General features: G+C 38.6%; 1 protein-coding gene and 1 pseudogene across 1 annotated transcript; one reads left to right on the top strand and one right to left on the bottom strand.

Moving 5' to 3' along the window:
- The first annotated feature begins 1,263 nt into the window (after positions 1-1,263).
- On the top strand, positions 1,264-13,112 carry LOC127415604 (meprin A subunit alpha-like; annotated as a pseudogene).
- A 156-nt stretch (positions 13,113-13,268) lies between these two features.
- LOC127415714 (adhesion G-protein coupled receptor F3-like) lies at positions 13,269-25,749 on the bottom strand. The gene is made up of 18 exons (XM_051654549.1): positions 25,557-25,749; positions 24,564-24,624; positions 24,150-24,162; positions 23,863-24,000; positions 23,463-23,618; positions 23,275-23,324; positions 22,932-22,990; positions 22,689-22,825; positions 22,366-22,584; positions 21,948-22,181; positions 19,300-19,446; positions 18,932-19,131; positions 17,486-17,668; positions 14,874-16,187; positions 14,750-14,791; positions 14,632-14,667; positions 14,439-14,510; positions 13,269-14,083 (listed from the first exon to the last, which is right to left on the bottom strand). The coding sequence occupies exons 1-17, from the start codon at positions 25,568-25,570 to the stop codon at positions 14,463-14,465; spliced, it is 3,051 nt and encodes a 1,016-aa protein (XP_051510509.1). The 5' UTR covers positions 25,571-25,749; the 3' UTR covers positions 13,269-14,083; positions 14,439-14,462.
- Between the last annotated feature and the right edge of the window lie 219 nt (positions 25,750-25,968).

Here is a 25,968-nt window from a genome sequence, read left to right as displayed (position 1 = left end):
CCGAAGCCTTCGCAGGGCTAGCAGTACTGCAAGCAACTCAAGGCAGTTGATATACCAACGCAGACGAGGGCCTGTCCAGGAACCTGTGGCCGCGTGCCCATTGCAAACGGTGCCCCAGCCTGACTTGGAGGCGTCTGTCGTGATGACGACTCACCTGGAGACCTGCTCTAGGGGAACCCCTGCCCGTAGAAATTTCAGGTCCGCCAAGGGCTGAACAAGCGGCGGCAGATCGGCGTGATAACCACGCAATGCATGCCACACCGCCATGCCCATCTCGGGACTCGAGTCTGAAGCCAGTGCTGAAGTGGTCTCATATGCATCAACCCGAGGGGCGTGACCACCGCCAAGGATGCCATATGCCCCAAGAGCCTCTGAAATTGTTTCAGTGGGACCGCTGTTCTCCCCCTGAATGCCATCAGGCAATTCAGCACCGACTGAGCGTGCTCATAGTGACTGAGTCCAACTCCATCCCAAGAAAAGAGATGCTCTGCGCCGGGGAGAGCTTGCTCTTTTCCCAGTTGACCTGAAGCCCCAATCGGCTGATGTGGCTGAGCAACAGGTCCCTGTGTGCACACAACAGATCTCGAGAGTGAGCTAGGATCAGCCAGTTGTCGAGATAGTTGAGAATGCGGACGCCCACTTCCCTTAGTGGGGCAAGAGCTGCCTCTGCGACCTTCGTGAAGACACGAGGTGACAGGGACAGACCGAAGGGGAGGACCTTGTACTGGTATGCCTGAACCTCGAAGGAAAACCAGAGGAACAGTCTGTGACGAGGCAGGATCAAGACATGAAAGTACGAGGAGGCTGATCATCCTCGTAGCCTGCCACAACCGCCTGTGCGTGGGTGCCGCGAATGCTCGACACATGGCTGTCATAAGAATGACGTCCGAAGGCATCGAGTGTATGACCCAGAGAGTGAGGAAAGTGCTCTTTTTTTTGAAAATGTGGGTACCCTTAGGGTGTGCGGTGAACTCAAAAAAGGGAACCAAGGATTCTCCCTCCGGCCCTCCACCGGGGAATGGAGTGGTCTGTCTACCACCTCCAAATGTGGCACGAGTCTCCTCACCTCTGGGTCACCCATCTCAGGGGTGCTTAGAAGCCTTCCTAGGGTTCTTGGTCACGGGCCGTGAGACGGGGCGTCAACTTCCTGCGGGGAGCTCTATGCCGGGGCCGAGCCGCTGGCACAGGCTGCGGTGGAGCCGATGTTGCCGCCACAGGAAGGTCACCGCAGCGACGGGCAGACGGGGTGCGCGATCTTGAACCATGGCGGGGCAAGATGTGCTGGATGGCCTCCGTCTGCTGCTTTACCTTCGAAAACTGCTGTGTGAAGTCTTCGATGTTGCCGAAAAAGCCAGCCGAAAAGGGAACCAAGGATTCTACCTCTGGCCCTCCACTGGCAGATGGAGTGGTCTGTCTACCACCTCCAAATGTGGCGTGAGTCTCCTCACCTCTGGGTCGCCCATCTCAGGGGTGCTTAGAAGCCTTCCTAGGGTTCTTGGTCGCGGGCCGTGAGACGGGGTGCATAAACTTCCTGCGGGGAGCTCTACGCCTGGGCCGAGCCGCTGGCTCAGGCTGCGGTGGAGCCGATGTTGCCGCCGCAGGAAGGTCGACATGGCGACGGGCAGATGGGGTGCACGATCTTGAACCACGCTGGGGCAAGATGTGCTGGATGGCCTCCATCTGCTGCTTTACCGTCGAAAACTGCTGTGCGAAGTCTTCGGTGTCGCCGAAAAGGCCAGCCTTGGAAATGGGGGCGTCAAGGAAGCGAACCTTGTCGGCCTCCCTCATCTCGACCAGGTTGAGCCAAAGGTGGCACTCCTGGACCACCAACGTGGACATCGCCTGCCTGAGAGCCCGCGCTGTGACCTTCATCGGCCGTAGGGTGAGGTCGGTCACCAAGCGCAGCTCCTGCATTACTCCCGGGTCAGGACCACGTGCAGCTCTTTCAATGCCTTGGCCTGGTGGACCTGCAGGAGGGCCATGGCATGCAGAGTGGAGGTGGCCCACCCTGTGGCACTGTAAGCCTTTGCCATCAGAGACGACGTAGTCTTACAGGCCTTGGATGGGAGCCAGGTGGCGGCACTCTGCGGGCACAAGTGCACCGCAATCGCCTGCTCTACATTGGTAACGTCCGTGTAGCCCCTGGCCACCCCGCCGTCGATCTCATCCTCTCCCTGAGTGCCAAATGAGAGGTCGAACCCGCTCTGAGGCGGGCTACCTGACTCATCCCGGAACTCAACCGGGGCACACGAGCGTGCTGGGGAATGGGAGGTCTGTGGGGATTCAACCGGCAGAGTTACTTCCATTAAAGTCCCCAAATCGCCCCCAGCGCTAACCGTTGCGGCGGGGAGCAGCTGGAGTGGCTTTCCTTCTGAGGAAGGAAAGCAGTGATCACAACGTGGCCATGGTCATGCTCTCGCAGTGCGGGCATGAACCATCCATGAACGCTGTCTGGCAGCGATCGTGACCATCAGAAGGGGAGAGATAACGACCGCAACCAGGAACTGCACATAACCGGAAAGGCATCTTTAAAAAGATGCTTTCCGTCAGTGCCCACTCTTTTAGAGGATATATACTCTTTTAGAGAAAATATATGCTCTTTTAGCGCTCAATGCGTGCTGCCGAAGCGCCCAGGGGCGTTCTCCGCACTTATCTATGCGAGAGGGGAGAAATCGCTGTGATGCACCGTAGAATCCAACAGCCACGTGAGACAGTTTGCTTTCTTACAGAGGCGAATGGATTGGCAGTGGAATACATCAACAATGCCCGGCTCCGAAGAGAAAATCTGAATGTGCGGTTGCACGCCAGCTCCTTTTATACCCATATGTATAAAAAGCCGTCTGGATAAAAGCATCTGCCAAATGAATAAATGTAAATGTAAATGTAAATATGTCCGGGGGAGTGGCATGCAAATTATACTCGCCAAATTTCATTGGCCTTTTCTCAAAGATCAGAGGTGTTTGGGGCTCCCAAGTGTGACCCCTAGTGTCACTACATCGACACAACGTCGAGTGAGTGACAGATAAGGAACTTAAAAATTGGCTAAAATATATATTTTTTAAATGTGTATTAGCTTTATTATATTCTTAGAATTTTCAAAATAAGCCAATATTTCAAGCATAATGGACTATAATAAGTGATACTCAAATTTAATAACAAGTCTGGTGTTATGCTCCTCTTCAAGTGAGCATTTTTCTTTGTTGCTCATCATAGTCATAGAGAATTGCCTTTCTGTTTTGTCGCAGTGTAACGCCTACCATTTTGACAGATTTAACCTCTGATATTGTTGTCATAAACCTTTGGAAAAAAGAAAAGGGAGATAAAGAGTTTGGAAGTGCTGATACAGGCAGTATGGAAGCAACAGAAAACACACAACTTGAAGGCCACTAAGTAACTGTCCCATCCACGTGTGTTAGTGCTCCTGGTAATTGACACTGGTTTTCAGATCAAAGTTCTACTCAAACTCTAGCTTTATTGGTATGTTTGCGCAAGTGAACCAAACCCTGTTCTCCTGTCCTGGAGTTAACATGGGATCCTTGTGGAGAATCATACCTCTGGCAGTACTTCTCATCATCAAGGTATTTCAAACTTTATTATTAATTTTGATAGTTTTGAACTAAATCTAAGGCCACACAGCAAGCACACCTTATGAAAATGTATTAATTTGTTTAATTTACCTTGCAGGCACAAGCTCTTCCAACAGAATATGGTATAGCATGATTTACATTTATACATTTACATATATTTTTATTATTTATTTACATATATTTTAATAATCACGTTCATTTTTATGTTAAATAACTTTAATATTCAGGCAGTGTCTTACAGGCATTTATGCTTGGTTAAATGTTAGGTGGGGATGCAGATGCAGGTGAATTACGGGTGGACATTCTTGAAATAAATTTAGGTCAGTACATTTTTTTTTGTTTAACAAACAGAGGCCAAGCATGAAAATTATTTTCACAATGCATTTGTAATATGTCATTAAAATCATTGTGTGTGTGTGTGTGTGTGTGTGTGTGTGTGTGTGTGTGTATATATATATATATATATATATATATATATATATAGTTATAACAAGATAACAAGATGTAAGTATAAAGTATTTGAATTTAGCTTTTCAAACAATTTCAGAATCCCAAAGAAATTTGTTTGAGGGAGACATTGCTGGAGATGTAAGTTTACTTTTTAATAATCTTTCTTTTTAAAACAATCAGTCCATTGTCCAAATCTTTATTGCTTTTTTCGTTATTTCTAAAATGAATTCTTATTTCATAGCCACAAAGAAATGCAATATTGGATGAAACAAAAAGATGGAAGTTTCCCATTCCATATATACTCACAGATAGTTTGGGTGAGATTATTATGTTTATGTGTTTCAACTCTTGCAATTATAAACAAACTGATTTCCAGAATGAGAATATTCAGTCTTAATCTTTTACTTTTTTAGATCTTAATGCAAAAGGAGTGATCCTTCAAGCATTAGAAATGTATCGTCTTAAGTCTTGTGTGGACTTTAAGCCCTATGAAGGAGAGAGCACCTATATATCTTTTACCAAGCTGGATGGGTAAGTAATGTAAAAATCGATTGCATGTGAAAATGTTCAATTCAACCCGTGAGACAAATCTATGTCAGATTTTATTTGCAGATACTTTTTCTTGTATATTCTAATATAATATGTTTGTTTTGTTTTTTTATTGTTACAGATGTTGGTCTTTTGTGGGAGATTTAAAGACAGGGCAGAATGTCTCCATAGGAGATAGATGTGACACCAAGGCCATCGTAGAGCATGAACTTCTCCATGCACTGGGTTTCTACCATGAGCAGTCTCGTTCAGACAGAGATGATTATGTTAAAATCTGGTGGGACCAAATAGTTCCAGGTTATTTATGTCTTTTATATTTAACAGTCATATACATCCATCTTTTTATAGTTTTGTTGTTCACAGTACATGCAAAATAAAATGAATTAGATTCAAAAGATTCCATAGAATAAAAATGATTAAAAGTCGCAAGGAACTTGATACAAAACGATACAAAAATGATGCAAAAGGTTAATTTAAAGAAGGGATGGTGCATTGTATAAACAGATACAGCTAAATGGGCCAAATTTCTTTTGTCATCCACATATTTTCTGCAGGAAAGGAGCACAACTTCAATAAGTATGAGGATGATTTTATAACAGATTTGAACACCCCCTATGATTATGAATCCATCATGCACTACAGACCTCTTTCTTTCAACAAAGACCCTAATATTCCCACCATAACCACCAGCATCCCTGCCTTCAATAAAGTAATAGGACAGCGCTTAGACTTCAGTGCTCTTGATCTGGAAAGACTTAATCGCATGTATGACTGTGGTAAGTGATGAATTTCATGATTACATTGAGACATTAATAATTTAAATTGCAATAACAATTGCCGTCTTACAAACAATAACACACAAATTTCTGCATTGTTATACATTGTTATTTTTTTTTGAGTCAAATAAAAAGTTAACAAACAGGTTTCTCTAGGACTGGAAAACATCAGGGGCTGAGGCCGAAACATGACATGGTATTTTATGCATTCGTGCTCTGTTAGTGTTTTGATACTTTTTTTTGGAAAATGTCTTTACCTGCAGTACAGAGTCATTTACAGGCTGCACATGCAGGTGTTTAACTTACTGAAGACCTTCTTCTTCTGTATTCTACAGTCTCCTGTTACTGTTTTACAGTGTGAGTCACCACTGCAATGATTGAGCCATCAGAGTGATTTAGAATTAATCGCAAGCATTATATCAATCCATTTAAATAATTCATTGAAAAGAACTGACACAAAAGACTGATTCATTTGTGAATCATGCATCGCTAGTTCTGCAAGTGACAATCTTTATGAAATAGAGTCTTACTTACATTTACTTAATAGGCTAACTCTAGCTTAAGTTAGACTCAACACCTGGGCACTTCTGAACAAAAAAACATTTGTGGCTAATCATTCTGGGCTTGAATGTTTTGCCCTAGCGAAGCCCCTGTTTGCAAACATTCTATATTTGCAGAGCTGTCATATTGATGTGTTTTAGCTGCAACCCACACTCTCCTGGACCAGTGTGCCTTTGAGCAGATCAACATATGCGGAATGATTCAGTATGATGAGGACAATGATGACTGGGTCTACACTTTGAGTTCTTCAGATGTAAAGGACCACACTCTTGGAGGACAATGCAGAGGTAAGGGAAAAATAACTTTTAGCATCTTATTTGTCATATATGCGTCATTCCTACTGTTTGGTGACTTCTAGGTTATGGTACACTCAAAAAATAATTTAAAGATTTATGCATTTCAATTTCATAACAAAATTCCATCAAATTTTGTTATGAAATTGAAATGCGTTAATTTAAAAATAGGCTAAAAAGTGTATTTATAATGTTCAAGCGATTAAAATTTTAATAGGCTTGTTAAAAAGAATAAATACTTTATGCAATGTTAAAATAACACAATGCTGTGGGCCTAAAAGTCACATTTTTATTACAATTACAAATAATTTAAATCATTTTAATTTGTTACATTAATGTCACTGAAGTGCTAAACAATAAATTTTAACACATTTTATATAAGATGTTATTTATATGTTTGTCATACAGTATATATTTGTTATTAAATAACCCCCCCCCCCCCCCATACAATTAAGTGTTTATTCTCTCAATAGCATGTTAAAACCTTATTCATTTGTGGTAAATGTGTCATTTTAGCACTGATAGTGGAGGTTTTTTGTGTGTCCATTGATTTATTTGTCACTCCCGTTATGCCATGCTAGTGTGAGATTTATTTGAAGATATATGTGTAGCCGGTGGGTTGAAAATAATCGACACAGGATACAAAATTTTTTTGGGGGGGTTTTATTCTGACGGCTGTTTTAAAAAACAAAAAATAAACAGCAGTCGATGGGGCCATATTGTATTTTTTAAAAAGTATAATTATAAATTTCAACAAAATGAAACACAGTAGAATGAAAAATGGTAAAGATGAAAAAAATGGAAATGAAATACAAAAAATGTAATATGGTACAACGAAATACAAAAATAAAATATGGAAATGAAATATGGTTCAACGAAATATGGTAGAGGCTAATGTCAAAAGAAAATACAAATAGGGCATTAGCCTACCCACATGCTTCAACATATATCACCTTAATACATGCTTAAACATGCTTAAACACTCACAGTATTTTATATATTTAATTACTTGCTTAAATCTCTAAAAGCATTGTATGCATTTAACACATGCTTAAATCACTCAAATCATTTTATGCATTTTTAACCAGGCTTTAAGGATATGTACAACAGTTTAAAATACTAGAATTCTCATTACACATGTTTTCACATCTAACATGTATTATACTAAATTGGAAAACACTCTGGGCTATAAATCATTAAATAAGATATGATTAATACTACATTTACATACCCAGTCCTCACATGTATGCAAAAACATGTTCAAACTCCACACATGCAATCCATATGCATCCTTCAAAAATAATCCATAACGAATACTACATTTTAACATACGACTCTTGTGAACACATATTTAATGCAATTTAACAACAGTTTGTGTAGAATTTTTTATTCACCCAAAGAATTATCAACTGATGAACAAAACCAGGAGCTCTCTTGCACAATGTATGTTCTTTCGTTTCTAACACGAGTGAGTGCCGGAAAGCAGGTGTTGCAAAACTCAGGTGTCACAAAACTCTGGTTCTTAAAAGGGCCACGACCAATTTTTGACGAGTTAAATTAAATGAAATTTCTCCACTTGGCTACATATGTTATGAAAACAAGCCATTCAGCAAAAATAGTTATTTGAAGTGTGTAACTCTTCTGTTTTTATTATATGTTTTTCTTTATTTTGTGATGTTAGTCATATGTGGACAAGAATAACAGTCCACCCTGTTATGGAAATATTTAGGGCAAATGTATGTCATTTTTAAATGTCAATATATTTATGTTAACAGAAAGAAATCATCACTGTAAGTTTATAAATATAAACTGTAATAAGGGCGGGGCCAAAAAGGCACCACATTGAGTTCTTCTGTTTGTTTGTTTATTTATTTTTATTATTTGACATAAAAATAAATGACACAAAAATATACACCCTCATAGAGGTTAAAAATGTCTCTGAAAATTAATTCCAGTGGGGCAAACATCAAGTTTATTTCTGACATTTAGGAGATTAGCCACTAATATCAAAGTACATTTAACCAGGTCCCATTGCACCAAATTAGCATTTTCCATTAACAATGTTTTTATGTTAACAGATGCAGGCTATTACATGAAATTTGACACAGCTAACAAACCTGAGGGTCACAGTGCTTTGCTGGAGTCACGGATTCTTTACCCCAAGAGGAACCAGCAATGCCTTGAGTTCTTCTACAGGATGAATGGAGGGCCTGGAGACCAGCTGGTCATTTGGGTTAGGATGGATGATGGCACTGGCACTGTTCGCAAAGTCAGGAAAGTTCACACTATCAGAGGTCAGTTATGTCCTGATTTTTCTGCATGCTTTCTTATTTCAGGATTGTCAAGTAAAGTCATATTTATTTGTATGGTGCTTTTCATAACACATCATTTCAAAGCAGCTTTACAGAAAATGATGCTGTAACAAAAAATTATGCTATTAATATCCTCATTGTGCAGTTATAATGAATAACAAGATTAAAATGCATGCCTTAAAAAAATTGCAATTATTTCAACATTAAATATTGATTTATATGATAAAAAATATTACAGATACCAGTGCTAGGATTATTTAAGCAATATCACAAAAGCAGGAAAGATGTTGTACCGAATATAATGTACAGCTGATATCACAGGTAATGACAGACATGCTGACTGGAAAAGTGTGATATTGCTATTATCCAACAGTTTTATAAACAAGACGTTAATATTGAGTAACTTACATTTTAGACACAATTTAGCCAGTGAGAGGAGCGAAACTCCCTGCTCAAAGCATTCTGTAATCACGCTGCTCCAATTTCACTCTGGGTTTTCCACTTACAACTTCCTGCTCCAGCTTTGTTTCCACTCTGCACCGCACACATACTCTGATCTGGAAAGATGCAAACACAGACAAGCGAGTGATTCAAACAGTGAAACGCTGTAGACAATGCTGTTATACTAAAAATTAGCACTCTTGAAATGCTGCTTGTCCATACATAGCTTTCATATAACAGTTCTATAAACAAGCAGTTAACATTGTACAACTTATATTTTAGACACAATATAGCCAGCTCAGGGGCATACAGTCATGTAAAAAAATTAGGACACCCCATGAAATATTTAGTTCTTTTTTAAGAAATATGGACATATCAAACAATATCTATAGATAAAGGTGATGTAATTGAACCAAAAACAATGACATTTTAACCATGATATCATTTATTTAACAAAACATTTACAAAGATGCCAATTCCTACTGAGGAAAAAGTTAGGACACCCTATGCCCTAATAGCTGGTATTGCCCCCTTTGGCGGAAATAACCTCAATAAGACGTTTCCTATAACTGTCTACCAGTCTCTGACATTGACTGGGAGAAAGTTTTTCCCACTCCTCCATGCAGAATTTTATCAGCTGTGTGATGTTTGAGGGGTTTCTTGCATGCACAGCCCATTTCAAATCACCCCTCAGCATCTCAATAGGATTAAGATCCGGGCTTTGACTTGGCCATTCCAGAACTCTCCATTTCTTTCTTTTGAGCCATTCCTTGGTGGATTTACTGGAATGTTTTGGGTCATTGTCATGTTTCATAGTCCACATCCGCTTCGGCTTCTATTTTCAGACAGATGGTTTAACATTTTCCTCAAGCACCCTCTGATACAATGAAGAATTCATAGTGGATTCTATGATACTGAGCTGGCCAGGCCCTGCTGCAGCAAAGCAGGCCCAAACCATGACAATTCCACCCCCATGCTTCACAGCTGGTATGAGGTTCTTGTGCTCAAATGCTGTCTTTGGTTTGTGCCACACCTGTCTTCTGTTACTGTGCCCAAACAATTTAACTTTGGATTCATCTGTCCAAAGCACATTGTTCCAGAAGTCTTGGTTTTTGTCTAGGTGTTCTCTGGCAAACTTTAGTCTTGCTCTGATGTTTAGGGTAACCCCCCCCCCCCCCAATATTTATACCATGATTAATGGAAACAAGTAAATGCTTCACGCTGAGCAAAAAGTTTGTTCAAGCCAAATCTACACCCTTGAGCCAGCTATTTTGTTGATCTTTGCTCTGTCAACGAAAATAGATTCAAAAGAAGCCAAAACAGAATCAACCGTTGCGTGTCGCCGAACAAGACACATACTGACAGCCGCAAACACAGACAAGCAGAGTAATACAAACATTGAAGCATTCCATTGCTTTTATATGAATGGAACACTGCTTGTCTAATCAGATGAAAAGATTGGATCTAACTGTTGTATAACACAATTTGAATACCATGCGTAAATGATTAACTCAATCTCTTTGATTTTAAGGGGATGGTGATGAGTCATGGAAGATTGCACATGTCTCTCTAAATGCTGAGGAGAAGTTCCGATACTTCTTCCAGGGAGTTGTGGGGTCCAACAAAACATCAGGAGGGATATTTATAGATGACATCACTCTGACTGAGACATCGTGCCCAAATGCTGTCTGGAGGATCCAGAACTTTACCAACCTCTTGAATAATACCCCTCATGGTGATAGTGTTCGGAGTGGTCGTTTTTACAACTCTGAAGGTTATGCTTATGGAATTAACATTTATCCAAATGGCAGGATAAACTCATCTGAAGAGTTTGTAGGGGTCACCTTTCACCTCTTCAGTGGTGAGAATGATGCAGTATTAGAATGGCCTGCAATCAATCGACAAGTCACGGTCACGGCTGTGGATCAAAACCCAGACACAACACTTCAAATGTCTAACAGCAGAAGCTTCACCACTGGTGAGTCTATATTTCAGGCATTACATTTGTAATGGATTCAGTATGTGCAGTATTTTGATTTAGCCAGTATTTTCTTTCTTTCTTCCTTTCTTTCTTTCTTTCTTTCTTTCTTTCTTCCCCCTTCTTTTTTCTCTTCCTTCATTTATTCCTACCTTCCATCCTTCTTTCCTTGATGTGTTTTATAATCAGTACAAATTAAATATAATTATAAATTAAATTAAATTAAATCTGTTAAAGAACTGTAATTCATTGAAAAGAATATGCAAGAATATTTATTCTGTTTTCCACACACTTGTGTTTGCATAATTTAGAATATGTTTTCCCTATACACATAATGATTGACTCACTTAGATGGCGACACACAGTGGAGTAAACCATCTGCATCTGAATAATGGGATGAAAGTTGCGGTTGCTTCAGAGGTCCAGAGTTCGGCTGGGGCACCTTCATCTCGCATGATCAGCTCCGCAGGAGGGACTTCCTCAAGAATGATGACCTAATCATCACTGTTAATTTTGATGGTGAAAATCTGACTGAGTGAAGAAAGTTGTCTGAATGTCAGGCATTGACTTAGGCTTCCTTTTTTTTATTTTTATGACAGTACCAGAGTCTGAAATTAACCAGGGCTTGAGGCATGTGAAAGAATTCCTCTGTTTATGTTATCTAACATTTACTATTACTTAATATTCTAGTCCTATAAAGTTGTGGGTTTAGTGCCTCTGCAATAACTGTAGTTACCAGTACTTAAATAAATCTGTAATGTGTAAGTAATAAGAATACGAAAAACTAAAATCAGCTCGTAAAAACAGTGAACTTAAAAGAAACAACAACAAAAAAAAAAAACCACACCCAACAATTCCAAAACAGAGCATTTATTGTGTTATATCTTGTGCATTATGAACAGTTACTTCTGTATTTGATTTTATAGGTAGCAGCCATAATTGTTCAGACTGAGAATTAATTTCAATTAATTAATTAATTTGAAGTATTTGACATAAATGGACTGTGTTTTCATATTGTTTGCGATAATATTCCTTCACAAATGTAAAATGCCCTTGGAATCCCATTATAAATTAAAGAAATATTCCAGGTTCAATACAAGTTAAGCTCAATTGAAAGCATGTTTGGCATAATGTTGATAATGACAAAAACTTATTTAGACTTAAATAAAAAAGCACAAATCTGGGTTACAATGAGGCATGTACAATGTAAGTGAATGAGGCCAATCCGTAAACGTTAAAATACTGTTTCAAAAGTATAGCCACAAGATGAAAATACAAGATGCTTCACATTTCTTACTTTAAACCCTTCATTGTAAGTGCCTCACTGTAACATTGATTTTTGCTTCTTTTTTTTTTTTTTTTTTTTAAGAAAAGGAGGGATGAGTAGAAATTAGTTTTCGTGGTAATCAACATTATGCCACAAATATTGTTGATTGAGCTTAACTTGTATTGAACCTGGAATGTTCCTTTAAATTCTCACACTGGACAGTTTGTTTCAAGGCCTCAAGTTAGATTATTTTTTGTGTGTGATAAAACATATTCAACAATGTTTATGATAAATGTAAATCAGCATTGTTCCACACATAACCACAATAGGAATATTTATTGCTACTGAAGAATATATATATATATATATATATATATATATATATATATATATATATTTATATTTGTTAAGAGTGAGTTCTTCTTTTGCTGCCAGATTTGACACATCTTGTGAAATCAGAAGTTCCATTCAAGTCCAAACTCTCGAGCTACCTCAAGCCTGCAGAAGAAAGCTTTGACAGCTCAAAAAATCGGAAGCCACGTGCCATCAGCGACCCATGTCAGCCCAACCCTTGTCGCAATGGAGGCGCTTGTGTCATAAACCAGGGGAAGGCAACATGCAGGTTAGTACACCTAAACCTGATAACCATCTCTGCTCGAATCACTGTTTGTTAAATGAGTAAATATCGCTATCTTGCTCAAAATTGCAACTGTGGCTTAGATGGTGACAGATATATGTTGTTTGCAGGTGTGCCTCTGGACAGGCCATTATGTACACAGGTGATACCTGTGAGAACCAACAAATTGATGGTGGAATTCTTGGTATTATGATTGGTGGTGCTGCAGGCACTGTAGCTCTTACCATTGCCATTATTGCAGTGATCTACAGAAAGCAGTAATAATGCTCAATAATGCTAGGACTGAAAATGAAATTATTTCATATGTATAGTCATTATGAACATAAGAGTTGCAGCATTACGTTGAACAATTTAGAAATTTTCTCTTATCAAATTGGACTTATCTGAAAAAGATTTATGATAAGCAAAGCATTTTATTGATGAATCATCTAACAATAGTGTCCATGATTTATCTTTATTCAAACTAAAATTTTCATTTATTAACAACATAATCTCTCTTTTTTTCATATGCCTTTACAAGAAACAAGGAAATAGATTTAACAAGAGAAAGAATAAAATAAATTTTTACAAAAATTAATAAATAAATAAACAAATAAAATAAAAATTTGTCAAGCTGCCTTGCAATTTAAAAATCCTAACTATCAATCTGAGTGCTTAGACATGCTACATAAATTTTGGTTCAGATATTTTGTTACAGGTGTGTATTTTTTTTTTACAGTGAAACCATTATTGACTTACAAAAACAGTTCATGCCACAGTTTCATAGGCTTTGCAAAATAGAAGCTTAGCTAAAACTAATTGTACATTGTTATTACAGCCAAAGTAGGTAACCATTAATATGATATTAAAACAGCACAAATATAACATTGTATTTAAGAGAGATAGATGATCCTTATCAGACATACAGAACTGTTTTAAATAAAAGACAAAGACAAGGAGTAGAAAACTACGGATTATTGCTAATTATATACAGCAGCTCTTACATTGTTCTTTTAAAAAAACACAAACAACATCTACTGTGAATAAGGCCACTTGGATTGTGATCGGATGTTTTTTGTATCTGTTTTGTACTGTTTGTTCCTACTCTTAAACAGTAAGTAAAAATAAATAACCTTTGGACTTTCTTCCAAAGATGTTGAAGTCTTCACCAAACAGCTCCCTCTCCTATTTTTGTAGCTGCTGCTATGGTTTCAATGGTGGATCCGTGTCCTTTATTGTTTTATATGCTCCTTCTACAATACAGATTGGAAATAGAAAATAAATTAAAGATTGTGTTCCTTATAGACGGTTCACCCAAACCTGACATTCTTCCTTCCGTGGATTACAAAAGGAGATGATCTGGCAGAATGACAGCCTCAGTCACCACTCACTCTCTTTGTACTGAAAAAAGATGCAATGGAAGTGAATGGTGACTGAGATTAATATACTGCCTAACATCTTTTGTGTTCCACATAAGAAAGAAAGTCATTCAGGTTTGGAACAACTTCAGGGTTAGAAAATGATGACAGAATTTTAATTTTTTGGGGTGAATTAAGATTTCCTGGTCATAAATAAAACAAGGTAATTAAGCCGTGCTCAAACATTTACCTTATGTGCATTGACTTGTATGGATCATTTATTTGTGACAGTCGTTGTCGTGCCTTGACCTTTACCTGATTTCTGAGCACAAAAAATATAAAATTATAATTTTCAAATGAATGTAGTATTTGGAAACAATGTTGTCACAATTTTGCTGTAAAAACAGTTGTGGCCTGAAAGAAAGAAATGAATTTCCACTTACCCCAAACATAACTATCCTTAATATTTCATCTCGGACCTATAGAGAAAAGAAACATCTTAGTGTTCTGTGGACTTAACCAAACTGGATAGTCGTAATCTCAATAACAATACTAACATACCCTCTTTTCTGCGAAACATCCCGTCAACAAGATGAAGAATCCCTGGAACAGAAGGCATAAATGAATAAATAATTTTATAACATTTTTTAAATGTTTCTATTTGTGTGGAGAGAAAGTAGAATACCTGAAGGGAGTTGAGTATGGTGAACAAGTAATGGACCAAATAAGTAGTAAACTGTGTAAAGTCATCCATCAGAAAAACGAAGAGTCCCAGAATCCAAGTTCCACCAAAAATAGGCGTGAGGAAGATAATCACTTTGATAACACTCTTTGCTGCTTCTTTGTCCCCCTTTTTGTTGGTCTCTGCCCCAGATGGCTTTAAGACTGTTACAATGACCATCACCATGGCAAACATGTTCACCAGCACAATTGTCCCAACAGGTATGAGAAACGCATGGATGGATCCTACCATTGCTGACTTGTACGTAAGCCAGCATGTCTTAGTGCTGTAGTAGGGTACGTCAGCCGCTTTGTCGTAGTACACATATGTAATTGCTACAGTCAGTGTTGGACACACATAGCCGATGGTGAACCCCAGGATCATGTAGACCTTTTTCCCAATATGGCTGAAAACAAAAATGAGCTGGTGGACCAGCATGACGCTCAGACACAGCATCCAGAAAAACATAGCCAGGAAGAAGTAATGCTTGGCCACCACCAGAACCAGGCACAAGGTGTCATTTAGGATAGATGGGAAGGAGGAAGCTAAGAAGCTGCAGTCAGCCAGCAGCAGACACAACGCAATGTTGAGGAGAGCGGTGTGCCGAAAGTGGGAGAGGCTGGATTTGACAACGGCACTCCAGACCAAGCACTCGATGATGATGTAAATGATTAGGGAACAGATGGAGATTCCCAGACCGATGTAAGTGATCTGATTCAGGAAAGGCATGCTAACGGAATGCTTGGACATCAGCATGGAGAAGGAGGTGAGATGATTGCACGCACAGTAGGGAGTGTTTCCAGGGCCTTGAACAAACTCACAGCCTTCGTCTGACCATCTCTGCTCTGTGACGTTCCAGAACACGCAAAGCATTTTGGCGCCCGCCTCTTCATTCGGAAAAGCCAGTTTGATGTTTACATCTGGAGAAGTATTGTTCTCAACAGTGGCAGACACAACTACGCTAGGAAACAATGCGTTTTCGTAGCCCTGTTTGGGTAGGCGGTTGGCCAAGCTCTGTAACCCTACTGTTTTCACCATGTCTGCTGTGGCGTTCAGCTCCACATCCACACCAAAGACAGTATTGTTGCAGGATGGGCTGCTTCGGCAGACCTGGAACTGAATGTTGGAAGCATTGTAACCTTCACTGGCATTTATTCTGATGCTTTTGACGAGCCCTTCTACAGATGACAGATATTGCGAGGCCAGTGTACTGCTTTCCTCTTCGTCTCCTACGTCCCAGGTTATGTTCAGCATACTGCTGGCCGATTCGAGGAAATCCTTCAAGAGAACAGATTTACTTTAATAAATACTTTAATAACAGTTTTTAATCATTTAAGGATATGACCTTTTGGATTACATAATTATGTTGGAGCCTAATTTGTGTATACCATGCTATTATGAATGAATGAATGTTACATTTATATAGCACTTTTCTGACACTACACTCAAAGCACTCTACACAGTGAACAGTGGACTCTCCTCACCCACCACCAGTGTGCAACATCCACCTGGATGATGCAGCGGCAGCCATAGTGCACCAGTACCCTCTCTACACACCAGCTATTGGTGGAGCTGAGAGAGTAGAGTGATAAAGCCAATTAATGGATGGGGATTATTAGGAAGCCATAATTGATGAGGGCCAACAGGGGGAATTTGACCAGGACACCAGGGTTACACCCCCTACTCTTTTCAAGAAGTGTCCTGGGATTTTTAATGACCACAGAGAGTCAGGACCTCGGTTTAACGTCTCATCCGAAGGACTGTGCCTATTTACAGTACAGTGTCACCGTCACTATACTGGGGCATTAGGACCCACGCAGACCGCAGGGTGAGCACTCCCTGCTGGAGTCTCTAACACCACTTCCAGCAGCAACTTTACTTTCCCCAAGAGGTCTCCCATCCAGGTACTGACCAGGCTCAACCCTGCTTAGCTTCAACCCTGCATAGCTTTAGTGGGGAACCGGTCTTGAGCTACAGGGTGATATGGTTGCTGACAAATTATTACATAATTAGAGGCTAAAAAAGCAAAATCATTATATTTGTTGGTGTTGTTCCAATAATGGTCATGATTATTCATGGTTTCGTTACATTTTTGGTGTTTTCGGTAGATTTCTTTAGCACTGGAGCGTAATTTTGTAATACATAAACGTGTACAGTTTAATTTAGTTTAAAATGATTATTATATGAGTAATACTATAATTTAATGCTATAAAAATACTAAATAAGTCTATTTTTGCTGAAAAATAATGATGTCAAGGAACACAGTTGGCAGTGTGGCACTGTGAAAAACTGACCCTGTAATAAACTACACATATGATATGGGTACTCAAATGTTGTATTTTCTTACGTTTTCTATAATGACCTTTATTTACAATTATATATATATATATATATATATATATATATATATATATATATATATATATATATATATATATATATATATATATATATATATATATATATATACTTTTCCCCATTAAAATAACGACATGGTTTCATTATGACATAATATAGTCATAAACATTTTTAACAGTCTCAGTTGTAAGCCATTAAGAAGCAGTTTAAATTCTTACTTCCAGAAGGTTCTCGCCCAGTGGCATGTTGACTGATGCATTTTTCATAGTTTGGAAAACAGAAATTCCAGCCTTGACATCACCAAAAGTGTTTTCTGCCTCTTCAGATGCTGTGTTATTTCTCAAACTTTGAAAGATTAATTGAGCGCCCTCTTGTGTTGCTCCAAGTCCTTTTTCAAAATCCTGGAGTGAGAAAAAATGTGACTGTTTAGACTAATTGTATCCACTTTGTAACGTGTGTAAAGTGTGTAACTTTTTAGGTGTTAAAACACTTTCTCCTATCCCAGCTTAATATGTACAGACAATTAATATGTACAGAGCGACCCATCTCATGAGACACAGCAACATTGGCTGCATCCAAAAGCTGGAAAATGCTGCCTTAGGAGACTGTATGTGGAGATAGGATGAAAATAAGGCACTTTTATGTGAGACAAGTTTCTGAGTTCCATTCATTCAAAAACGCTAAGCCATGTGGGCCTGGGTAGCTCAGCGAGTACTGACACTGACTACCACCCCTGGAGTCGCAAGTTCGAATCCAGGGCGTGCTGAGTGACTCCAACCAGGTCTCCTAAGCAACCAAATTGGCCCGATTGCTAGGGAGGCTAGAGTCACATGGGGTAACCTCCTCGTGGTCGCTATAATGTGTGGTTCTCGCTTTCGGTGGGCCGCGTGGTGAGTTGTGCGTGGATGCCGTGGAGAATAGCGTGGGCTTCCACACGCGCTACGTCTCTGCAGTAACGCGCTCAACAAGCCACGTGATAAGATGCGCGGATTGACGGTCTCAGACGCAGAGGCAATTGAGATTCGCCCACCACCACCCGGATTCAGGTGAGTCACTACGCCACCACAAGGACGTAGAGCACATTGGGAATTGTGCATTCCAAATTGGGGAGAAAATGGGAGAAGAAAAAAAAAATGCTAAGCCATTAACTGATAATCCAGAAAGGTAGCTGCCTAACCTTTCGGTGCAGTCACTGACTCAACCAATAGTGTGAGTTGGGGGTGGGACCAGTGCTGGTCCTAGCCTTTTGGGGGCCCTAAGCAAAAATTTGAGAATTTGGGGGCCCCTGTCAGTATGTTCACAACACTACTTATTATGTCTTTGACAGTGTGGGGGCCCCCTGGCGGCTCGGGGGCCCTAAGAAATGTGCTTACTTTGCCTATAAGGAGGACCGGCACTGGTCGGGACTATCTGTGGGACTAGGGCCGAATTCGGTATGGCATACTGCCATACTACTCTTACTATTTCTGCCATAGACAGATATGGCAGAAATAGTAAGAGTAGTATGCCATTCCGAACTCGCCTTAGCTGTTTTGAAAACAAGTTTTGTTTTGCAATTTCAGTGTCAGTCAGTGTCACACAATTCACTTTAGAAGAATTTCACTCTTCTATATTCACTATTGTATTCATAAATTAAATATATGAATACTTCACAATTTGCATACCTTTGCTTGCAAGCTCACTATATTCAGGATTGCTTTGACACACAGAGAAACTTCTTCCCCCCATTTGCTTCCAAGGCATTTGCGTTTTAATGTTCCCTGTCTGCCTGGTTCAACACAGTCTATAACTGCTGTTTCATTATTTTTTGTTTTCGGCCATTTTTTACCAGCAACTGTTTCCTCTGCACAAAACAGGTCACTGGCTGCAAAAAAAACAAAAAAAACAAAGAAATTTATTTATTTATTTTTTCATTTATTTTAATTTATTGTGTCACGAAAATATGGATGTTGTAGAATCACATACATTTACAAGCATGCTGTTATTCAGTGCAAAATGAGAGTTATTCTGTACCTTAGTTTTCAATACTTACGATATATTATCGGTATTCTTATTGTGCGATTTCGCTGCTGATTCAAACTGTTCGATATAGTACAACCACCGTCAATTGAACGCGGTTTGCCTTCTGCCAGACAGTTAACAGTGAAATCTGCAGTAAACTTGATTGCTCCATTGCTCTCTGTAAAAAAAAATTTAGTCCATCACATTAACAATGCACATGTTCCATAAAGTTTGACAACCAGAGAGTATCAAAAATACTTTTTTGTCTTAAAGCTGCGCTATGTAACTTTTGGCGCTCTAGTGGTTGAAGCATAGAATTACTTGCGGAGGCACACTGTTTTGGTAATTATGTCAGTTGAGCTTTGGCTCTGCTCTTCTGCGTGGATGAATCTGATGGTTTGAATACCACCGGTGTAACCATGGCTACAGGTGATCAACTTATCAAAAGCGAATGTCACTAACAACAACAAAACTTGCCCTCTACCCTAAAAAAAATAAAATAAAATAAAATAATAAGAATAATGAAAGGAAGAAAAAGACGGATATCTGAAAAATATGTCTTAACAGTAGGTAAGTAGCACATCTTCTACTGTTGTTTTGACTTGTTGAAAACAATTGTTTTAAATAAATAGTGTTACAAAAGTTAGGCAATGATAACATTATACATAATGATTGATAGTCATATCAGATTAAGTCAAACAGTGGAAATGGTGCAAACGGTGGAAATGATAACTTAGCTAGCAGGCAAATAGACTAAAGTAGTAACTGGTTTAAAGATTGGCATTGTTACCAGCATAAAGTAAAAAAATTGTCCCATTGTCCTTCCTCGAAAATGAAATTGAAAGCACTGCAGTACCACAATCCATAATAAAATGGCCCATTTGAGAGGCTAACGCTATCTAATGAACTACCACGCTAAGAGACGGTCCAATAAAACGGTCCAGACCTGTCTCTTAATTTTATCGGTCCAATAAAATATCTTACCTGTCGAGCAAGAAAAACTCCATCTCTGGGTCGGTTTTAAATCCTTTCTCGGAGTTGTCGCCACCTATGAAAAAGCCAAGCTGATGTTGTTTTGTGTTTTATTATGGGCTCTGTCGCTTTCCCCCTTTTTTGGGGGGAGGTGGGGGTTTCCCCTTTTTCTCCCAATTTGGAATGCCCAATTCCCAATGTGCTTTTAAGTCCTTGTGGTCACGTTGTGATTCGCCTCAGTCTGGGTGGCAGAGGACAAATCCCAGTTGCCTCTGTGTCTGAGACTGTCAACATGCCCTTCTTATCACTTGGCTTGTTGAGCACATTGCCACGGAGACATAGCACGTGTGGAGGCTTCACGCCTATCAACTCACCACGTGCCTCACTGAGAACAAACCACATTATAGCGACCACGAGGAGTTTACCCCATGTGACTCTACCCTCCCTAGCAACCAGGCCAATTTGGTTCTTTAGGAGACCTGGCTGGAGTCACTCAGCACCCCTGGGATTTGAACTAGGGAACTAGCAAACTCCAGGGGTGGAAGCCAGCGTATTTTACCACTGAGCTACCCAGGCCCCCAAATGCTTCCCCCTTTTTGCTTACAGACTCTTCTTGGTTCAAGGTTTCTTGAATTTTGAAAACAGGTGATTCCCCAGAGAGCTGCCTTTTTACATTTACATTTATGCATTTGGCTGACGCTTTTATCCAAAGCGACTTACAGTGCACTGATTACAGGGACAATCCACCTGGAGCAACCTGGAGTTAAGTGCCTTGCTCAAGGACACAATGGTGGTGGCTGTGGGGATTGAACCAACAACCTTCTACTTACCAGTTCCACTTACCAGTTCAGTGCTTTAGTCCACTACACCACCACCACTCCACTTTTTGAATGATCTATGATCATTGTTGCTCATGTGTTGTGGCTACAAGCTGTCAGCTTCAAACTACCACTAAGCCTATCGTCGCACATATACACGCGCTGTAGTAGCTAGCTGGACCTTCTTTTCTTTATTTACGAATGTGACGTAAACACGCACGGATGACTGACGGAAGTATGCAATTTCCCGCCAAATCCACCCCGACAGCTCTAAAATATAAATCATTATTACAGGTTTACCTTATAGTGAATCGCGGTAAGGCAAATACATGGTTTGGAAGATGGAGAGTTGGTGTACTTGCTCATTAATGACATTTTCTTCATTTCTAACAAAAAAATCTTACAGAGTGTTGCTTTAATTTAAAAAAATAGCCTACAATATATTTATTGTAAATCTAAAATAATATATCTATATACAGTATATCTATCTATCTATCTATCTATCTATCTATACAATTTAAAACCCAACAAACGTATTTTTTGAAAATTATTCCACTTATTAAATGCTGCTTCACTTAATACTTCGTTTTCTTATGCAATGACATTCCTACATTTTTAAAGTGTGACTTAAGTGTCAAAGTACATTTAGACCACATGTGCACCTAAAATAATTTTACTTGAATCTAGTACATCACTGCTTCACCACCTTGTTAAATTGCTTTATACAAAAAGCAAAGCAAGCATATCTGTTAAGCTGTGTAGACTAAGCTTTGTGATTTGAAGTATTCACATGTTCAGTGTCCATCTGCAGTAAACTAATGATTATTAACAAGTTTGCCTTATGTGGTTATGTGATGCTATAAAATAATGTGTTATTTATAACTCTTACCATCTCTAGTTGGTGCGATATTTTCTGTAGTTCCAACTTTTAATTGAGCTGTGTAGGTTTCAGTGCTGTTTTCTATGGAACATGAAACGGTAACTTTGGTACTTGTTGCCTCAGTGCAGTCGGCAGTCTGTGGAGTGCTTGTCACATTAATCACCTCTGGCAAAAGTGCGATTTGAATAGGTGCCAAGGCCATGTGAGCTATGTTCCCACTGACAAAAAGGCACATATATGTTCCTGGAATATCAAGAAAAATTAGGACTGATGAATCAAGAGTACAAAAAGTACCAATAAAGTGAATGCAATAGCATTTGGTAGAGCATGGCGGCCAAGACCCCATGAACGCATGAACTGATAAAGTGTATACCTTGAATGCACCGTAAGCCATGTATAAGTGTAATTATAATTTTATTGTACTCACCTGACCAAAATCCATTTGTCTTTAGAAGTGTGACTGTTGTTGTTTCTGTACAAGTGTCTGAAAGCATTACTTCACTCCCCGGTCCCAGAATCAGAGGTGTTTCGTCCCCTCTGACCATTTGCCACACACACTTTTCCATCTGTTCTATACTGGTGCAGTTCAGTTGTTGTTTTGAATTGTAACACACCTTCCCTGTAGGTGCTTCCATGTATACCATTCCTGTAAATGACACAAATATATTACTGTGATAGTGAAATGATGGATAAATGGATTGATAGATAGACCAAGTGGCAAAAAATATTGGTGTGGTTGCAGTGTTTTACCTAGTGACTTAACATTGAGGGAATAAACTGTTGCATTACTCCGCAATGTACTTATAATGTTTTGAACTTTGGTGGTGGAAAACACAGAACTCAGAGACACCGAGAAATTGTGAGCGTACGTATTTAACCCTGTGTATCTTTGTGACATAAAAGAGAAGAGAAAGATTAAGCTCTTGGTTAAATCGTAAAATTAAAGTAATAAAGAGTAATTCAACAAGAAAGAAAAGAAAAATATCTACTCACATTGTGCTAAGGATAGTCAATGAGTTGAAGGCATTTAGCACACGGAAAGCACTGTCCAGCTAAAAGGAATTGGACAAAACTGTGAGCAAATGCGTTTTTTTTATTATTTAAGTTAGGAATTATCTTTCTATACAGTTTGTAAATTAGCAATAAAAGGTCTGTCATTGAATTAATAACTGAGCTGTGAATTTGTAGAAAATCCTGTTGAATCTCGAAACAGAATAGGCCTACATTAGATTAAAAATTGATAAAGTTCTGAAAATATTTGTTTTACTTTGAGGGAGCTATGGCTGCCTACAGATACTGCATTTTAGAATTTCATTAGAAGGAGATTTACACGTACCGAGGCTGTGACATTTGAGGAGGAACCAGTGAGCAATCCAATGAGTGAAACTGTGAGGAAAAACAGCAGTCAATTGATCATAAATGTTCCTCAGCTGTACCGTTGTCAATGTACTGTTTAACTGACTTGAAGAGATGTCTATTATTCAACTTAATCATTTTAATTTTGTATTCCAATGGACAACATACCATTCACTTTGGGCAGGCACAGAGGTGTGTAGTGTGATATATTTGCCACACATTTGTCCACATTGCAGCATTTATTGACAGAGTCACACACAAGGTTGCTCCAAACATAGTCTGTTCCGCACCAGCATGTTGAATTGGTGCCAATTATCTCACACTCTACACAATGATACATGATCAAAAATGATTTTAAAGCATGTTTATACTGTTTTGAAATGTACAGTAATCTTGCAGACTGGTCTGTATTGTATTTAGCACTTGTATTTGTTGTTTGTGAAAAATTTGAAGTGGAAAAGTGGATTTAAATGTTAATTTTTTTTAATGAACATAGCTTCTGAATATTTTCCATATAGATAAACTTTGAAATAATATATATTAGTTTACCATGGTAGATATAACTCACCTGCGGCTATTTCAGCATTTGTAATGGTCACCCCTGAATCCAAAACAATTCCGATGATTCCAGGAAGATTGGCAGCAACATTTAAGGTCTTATTGCCCTCAATCATGACCTCTGCCCAATAGGTCACATCTGTGGACCCTGTAAATATATACAATGAACATTCTCAGAGTTATGTGCCATATTTCTTTTTTGTTTGTTTGATTGTTTTTAAATGTGATTTGTTTAGTTGTGAATTTGATTAATGTGAATTTTATGTGTTCCTGGGATATCTTTGTCTCCATACCTACCCACATTTGAGGCCTGTTGGGTCACAGAAGAAGAAAATTGTCAATACTTTTGTTTTGCTTGTTTATTTTAGTCATAAACAAATGATTTTCATGATGTGTAACTACTAAAATGGTGTTCTTATATTTTATACACCAAGAATATATTATAAAACACAGAGAATATAGCCTATGCAGAAAAAGTCAATAAACAGTATATTTATTAGAAAAAGACCACGTATAGCTGAATGATAGTGGCGTATTGTGAACAATGAATCTATTCTATGTCATTATCATCAATAAGAAGAGAGCTAAAATAAGAAGAAATATGAATTTACATGGTGGTTGTATGAAGCAGTCAGACAACTACTATCCATCACTTGATCTGGATGCTACATGTAAGTTATGAATATTGTATACTGTTGTAATTAACTTTACCTGGCTAAAAATGAAAAGTGCTGCAAAAAGCAGCATGCCTGCATCAGACAGTTTCTTGATCCTAAGAGGGACATATGCCATTTAATAGTTTTTATAATACAAGTCATATACACATTCCTACCACTATAATTTAGAGTAAGAAAAATGTAACAATGATTTCAGTAATTCAGTAAATCTTTCCGTGGACTACAAATATTCCCTGTAGTCTCTGAATCAATATTAGATCACAACAGCTACATGCATATTAATTATAAAAGAATTTTTTATACAGCATGTCACACCGCAGGACATGTTAACTTCCCAAACGTATGTCATGTCAACTGCCAAAATGCAGAAAATCTGTTCAGAAAAGGAGGGAATGTCATCTTCACTTTATTCAACCTCATCAACAATCTTTCAACTCCTAGCATAAAGCCTTAATACACACCCACATACACAAAAGCTATTTAAAATAATGCCTTTCAAATCACCAGGAAAATATATTCACATGGAACATGTCCTTATAGTAATGCTCTCATAAGGTGAAGATCTCACATTACAAAACATGTGTTCTGCACAAATATTTTAGACTATTACTATGATTTACGCATTTCAATTTCATAGCAAAATATTATCAAATTGAATTGTGTAATGTTTAACAAACCATAAATGAATAAAACTTATGAGATATATATGTTTTAATTGTATTTTATTAACGATTATCCAATTCAGTTTGATGGAATTTTGTTATGAAGTTAAAATGCATAAATCTTAAAATAATCTTATTGATTGTGTTAAAGTAAAAAAAAAAAAAAAAAAAGAAATACAGGTCCAAATCATGTCCAAAACTTTTTGATGAATTCAAATGCCACACACTTCAAATGACACGATGAGGATGAAAATGAACACCTTATTTTATGAACACCCTCATATTTTCTGAACTACTGCTAACCAACATACTTCAAATTCAAAGATGTTTCACTTAAAATAATCAACATATAAAACAATACCAACCTTACAATCTTCATTTTTTTAAAGAGAGGATCAGCAAGTTTGAAAAGCAGTGGTATCTGTCATAATAAACATGTTCCCTGAAGAAACTGTTGCCAGAGTGAAAGTGGTTGGTGAATGAGAATTGGAAAGTTGACGAGTGCAGTGGGGGTAGCGAAGGCAAATTTCAAAGCTCTCTCTCACATTTGCATTGTACATTCTCTAAGTCAGCAGGCCACCCGGAGAAGTTAGCACACATAGTTATAGCTTCGATTTTCCATTGAGATTTGGCTAACAAATACAACTCAGGGCCCTGCATGCCTTTTCCACAACAACTTTTGGTTACATTGTCAATAATTGTAATATGACAAAACCTAGAGTGCTTTCAGAAGATGCTTACAGAAATAAGACTTTCAGAAATCATCTAAGTTCTGTT

Source organism: Myxocyprinus asiaticus, chromosome 25, assembly GCF_019703515.2.
Source record: "Myxocyprinus asiaticus isolate MX2 ecotype Aquarium Trade chromosome 25, UBuf_Myxa_2, whole genome shotgun sequence".
NCBI lineage: Eukaryota > Metazoa > Chordata > Actinopteri > Cypriniformes > Catostomidae > Myxocyprinus > Myxocyprinus asiaticus.
This window is presented reverse-complemented; position numbering and strand designations above follow the sequence as displayed.

Bases quoted from the DNA above. Each gene is read 5' to 3' on its own strand.
- LOC127415714 (XM_051654549.1), bottom strand. The intron at 22,585-22,688 runs GTAAAACACTGC...TGTCATTTACAG, and splicing joins CCTCAATGTTAAGTCACTAG to GAATGGTATACATGGAAGCA. The intron at 19,132-19,299 runs GTAAGTATTGAA...TTTTTTTTGCAG, and splicing joins AAGAATACCGATAATATATC to CCAGTGACCTGTTTTGTGCA.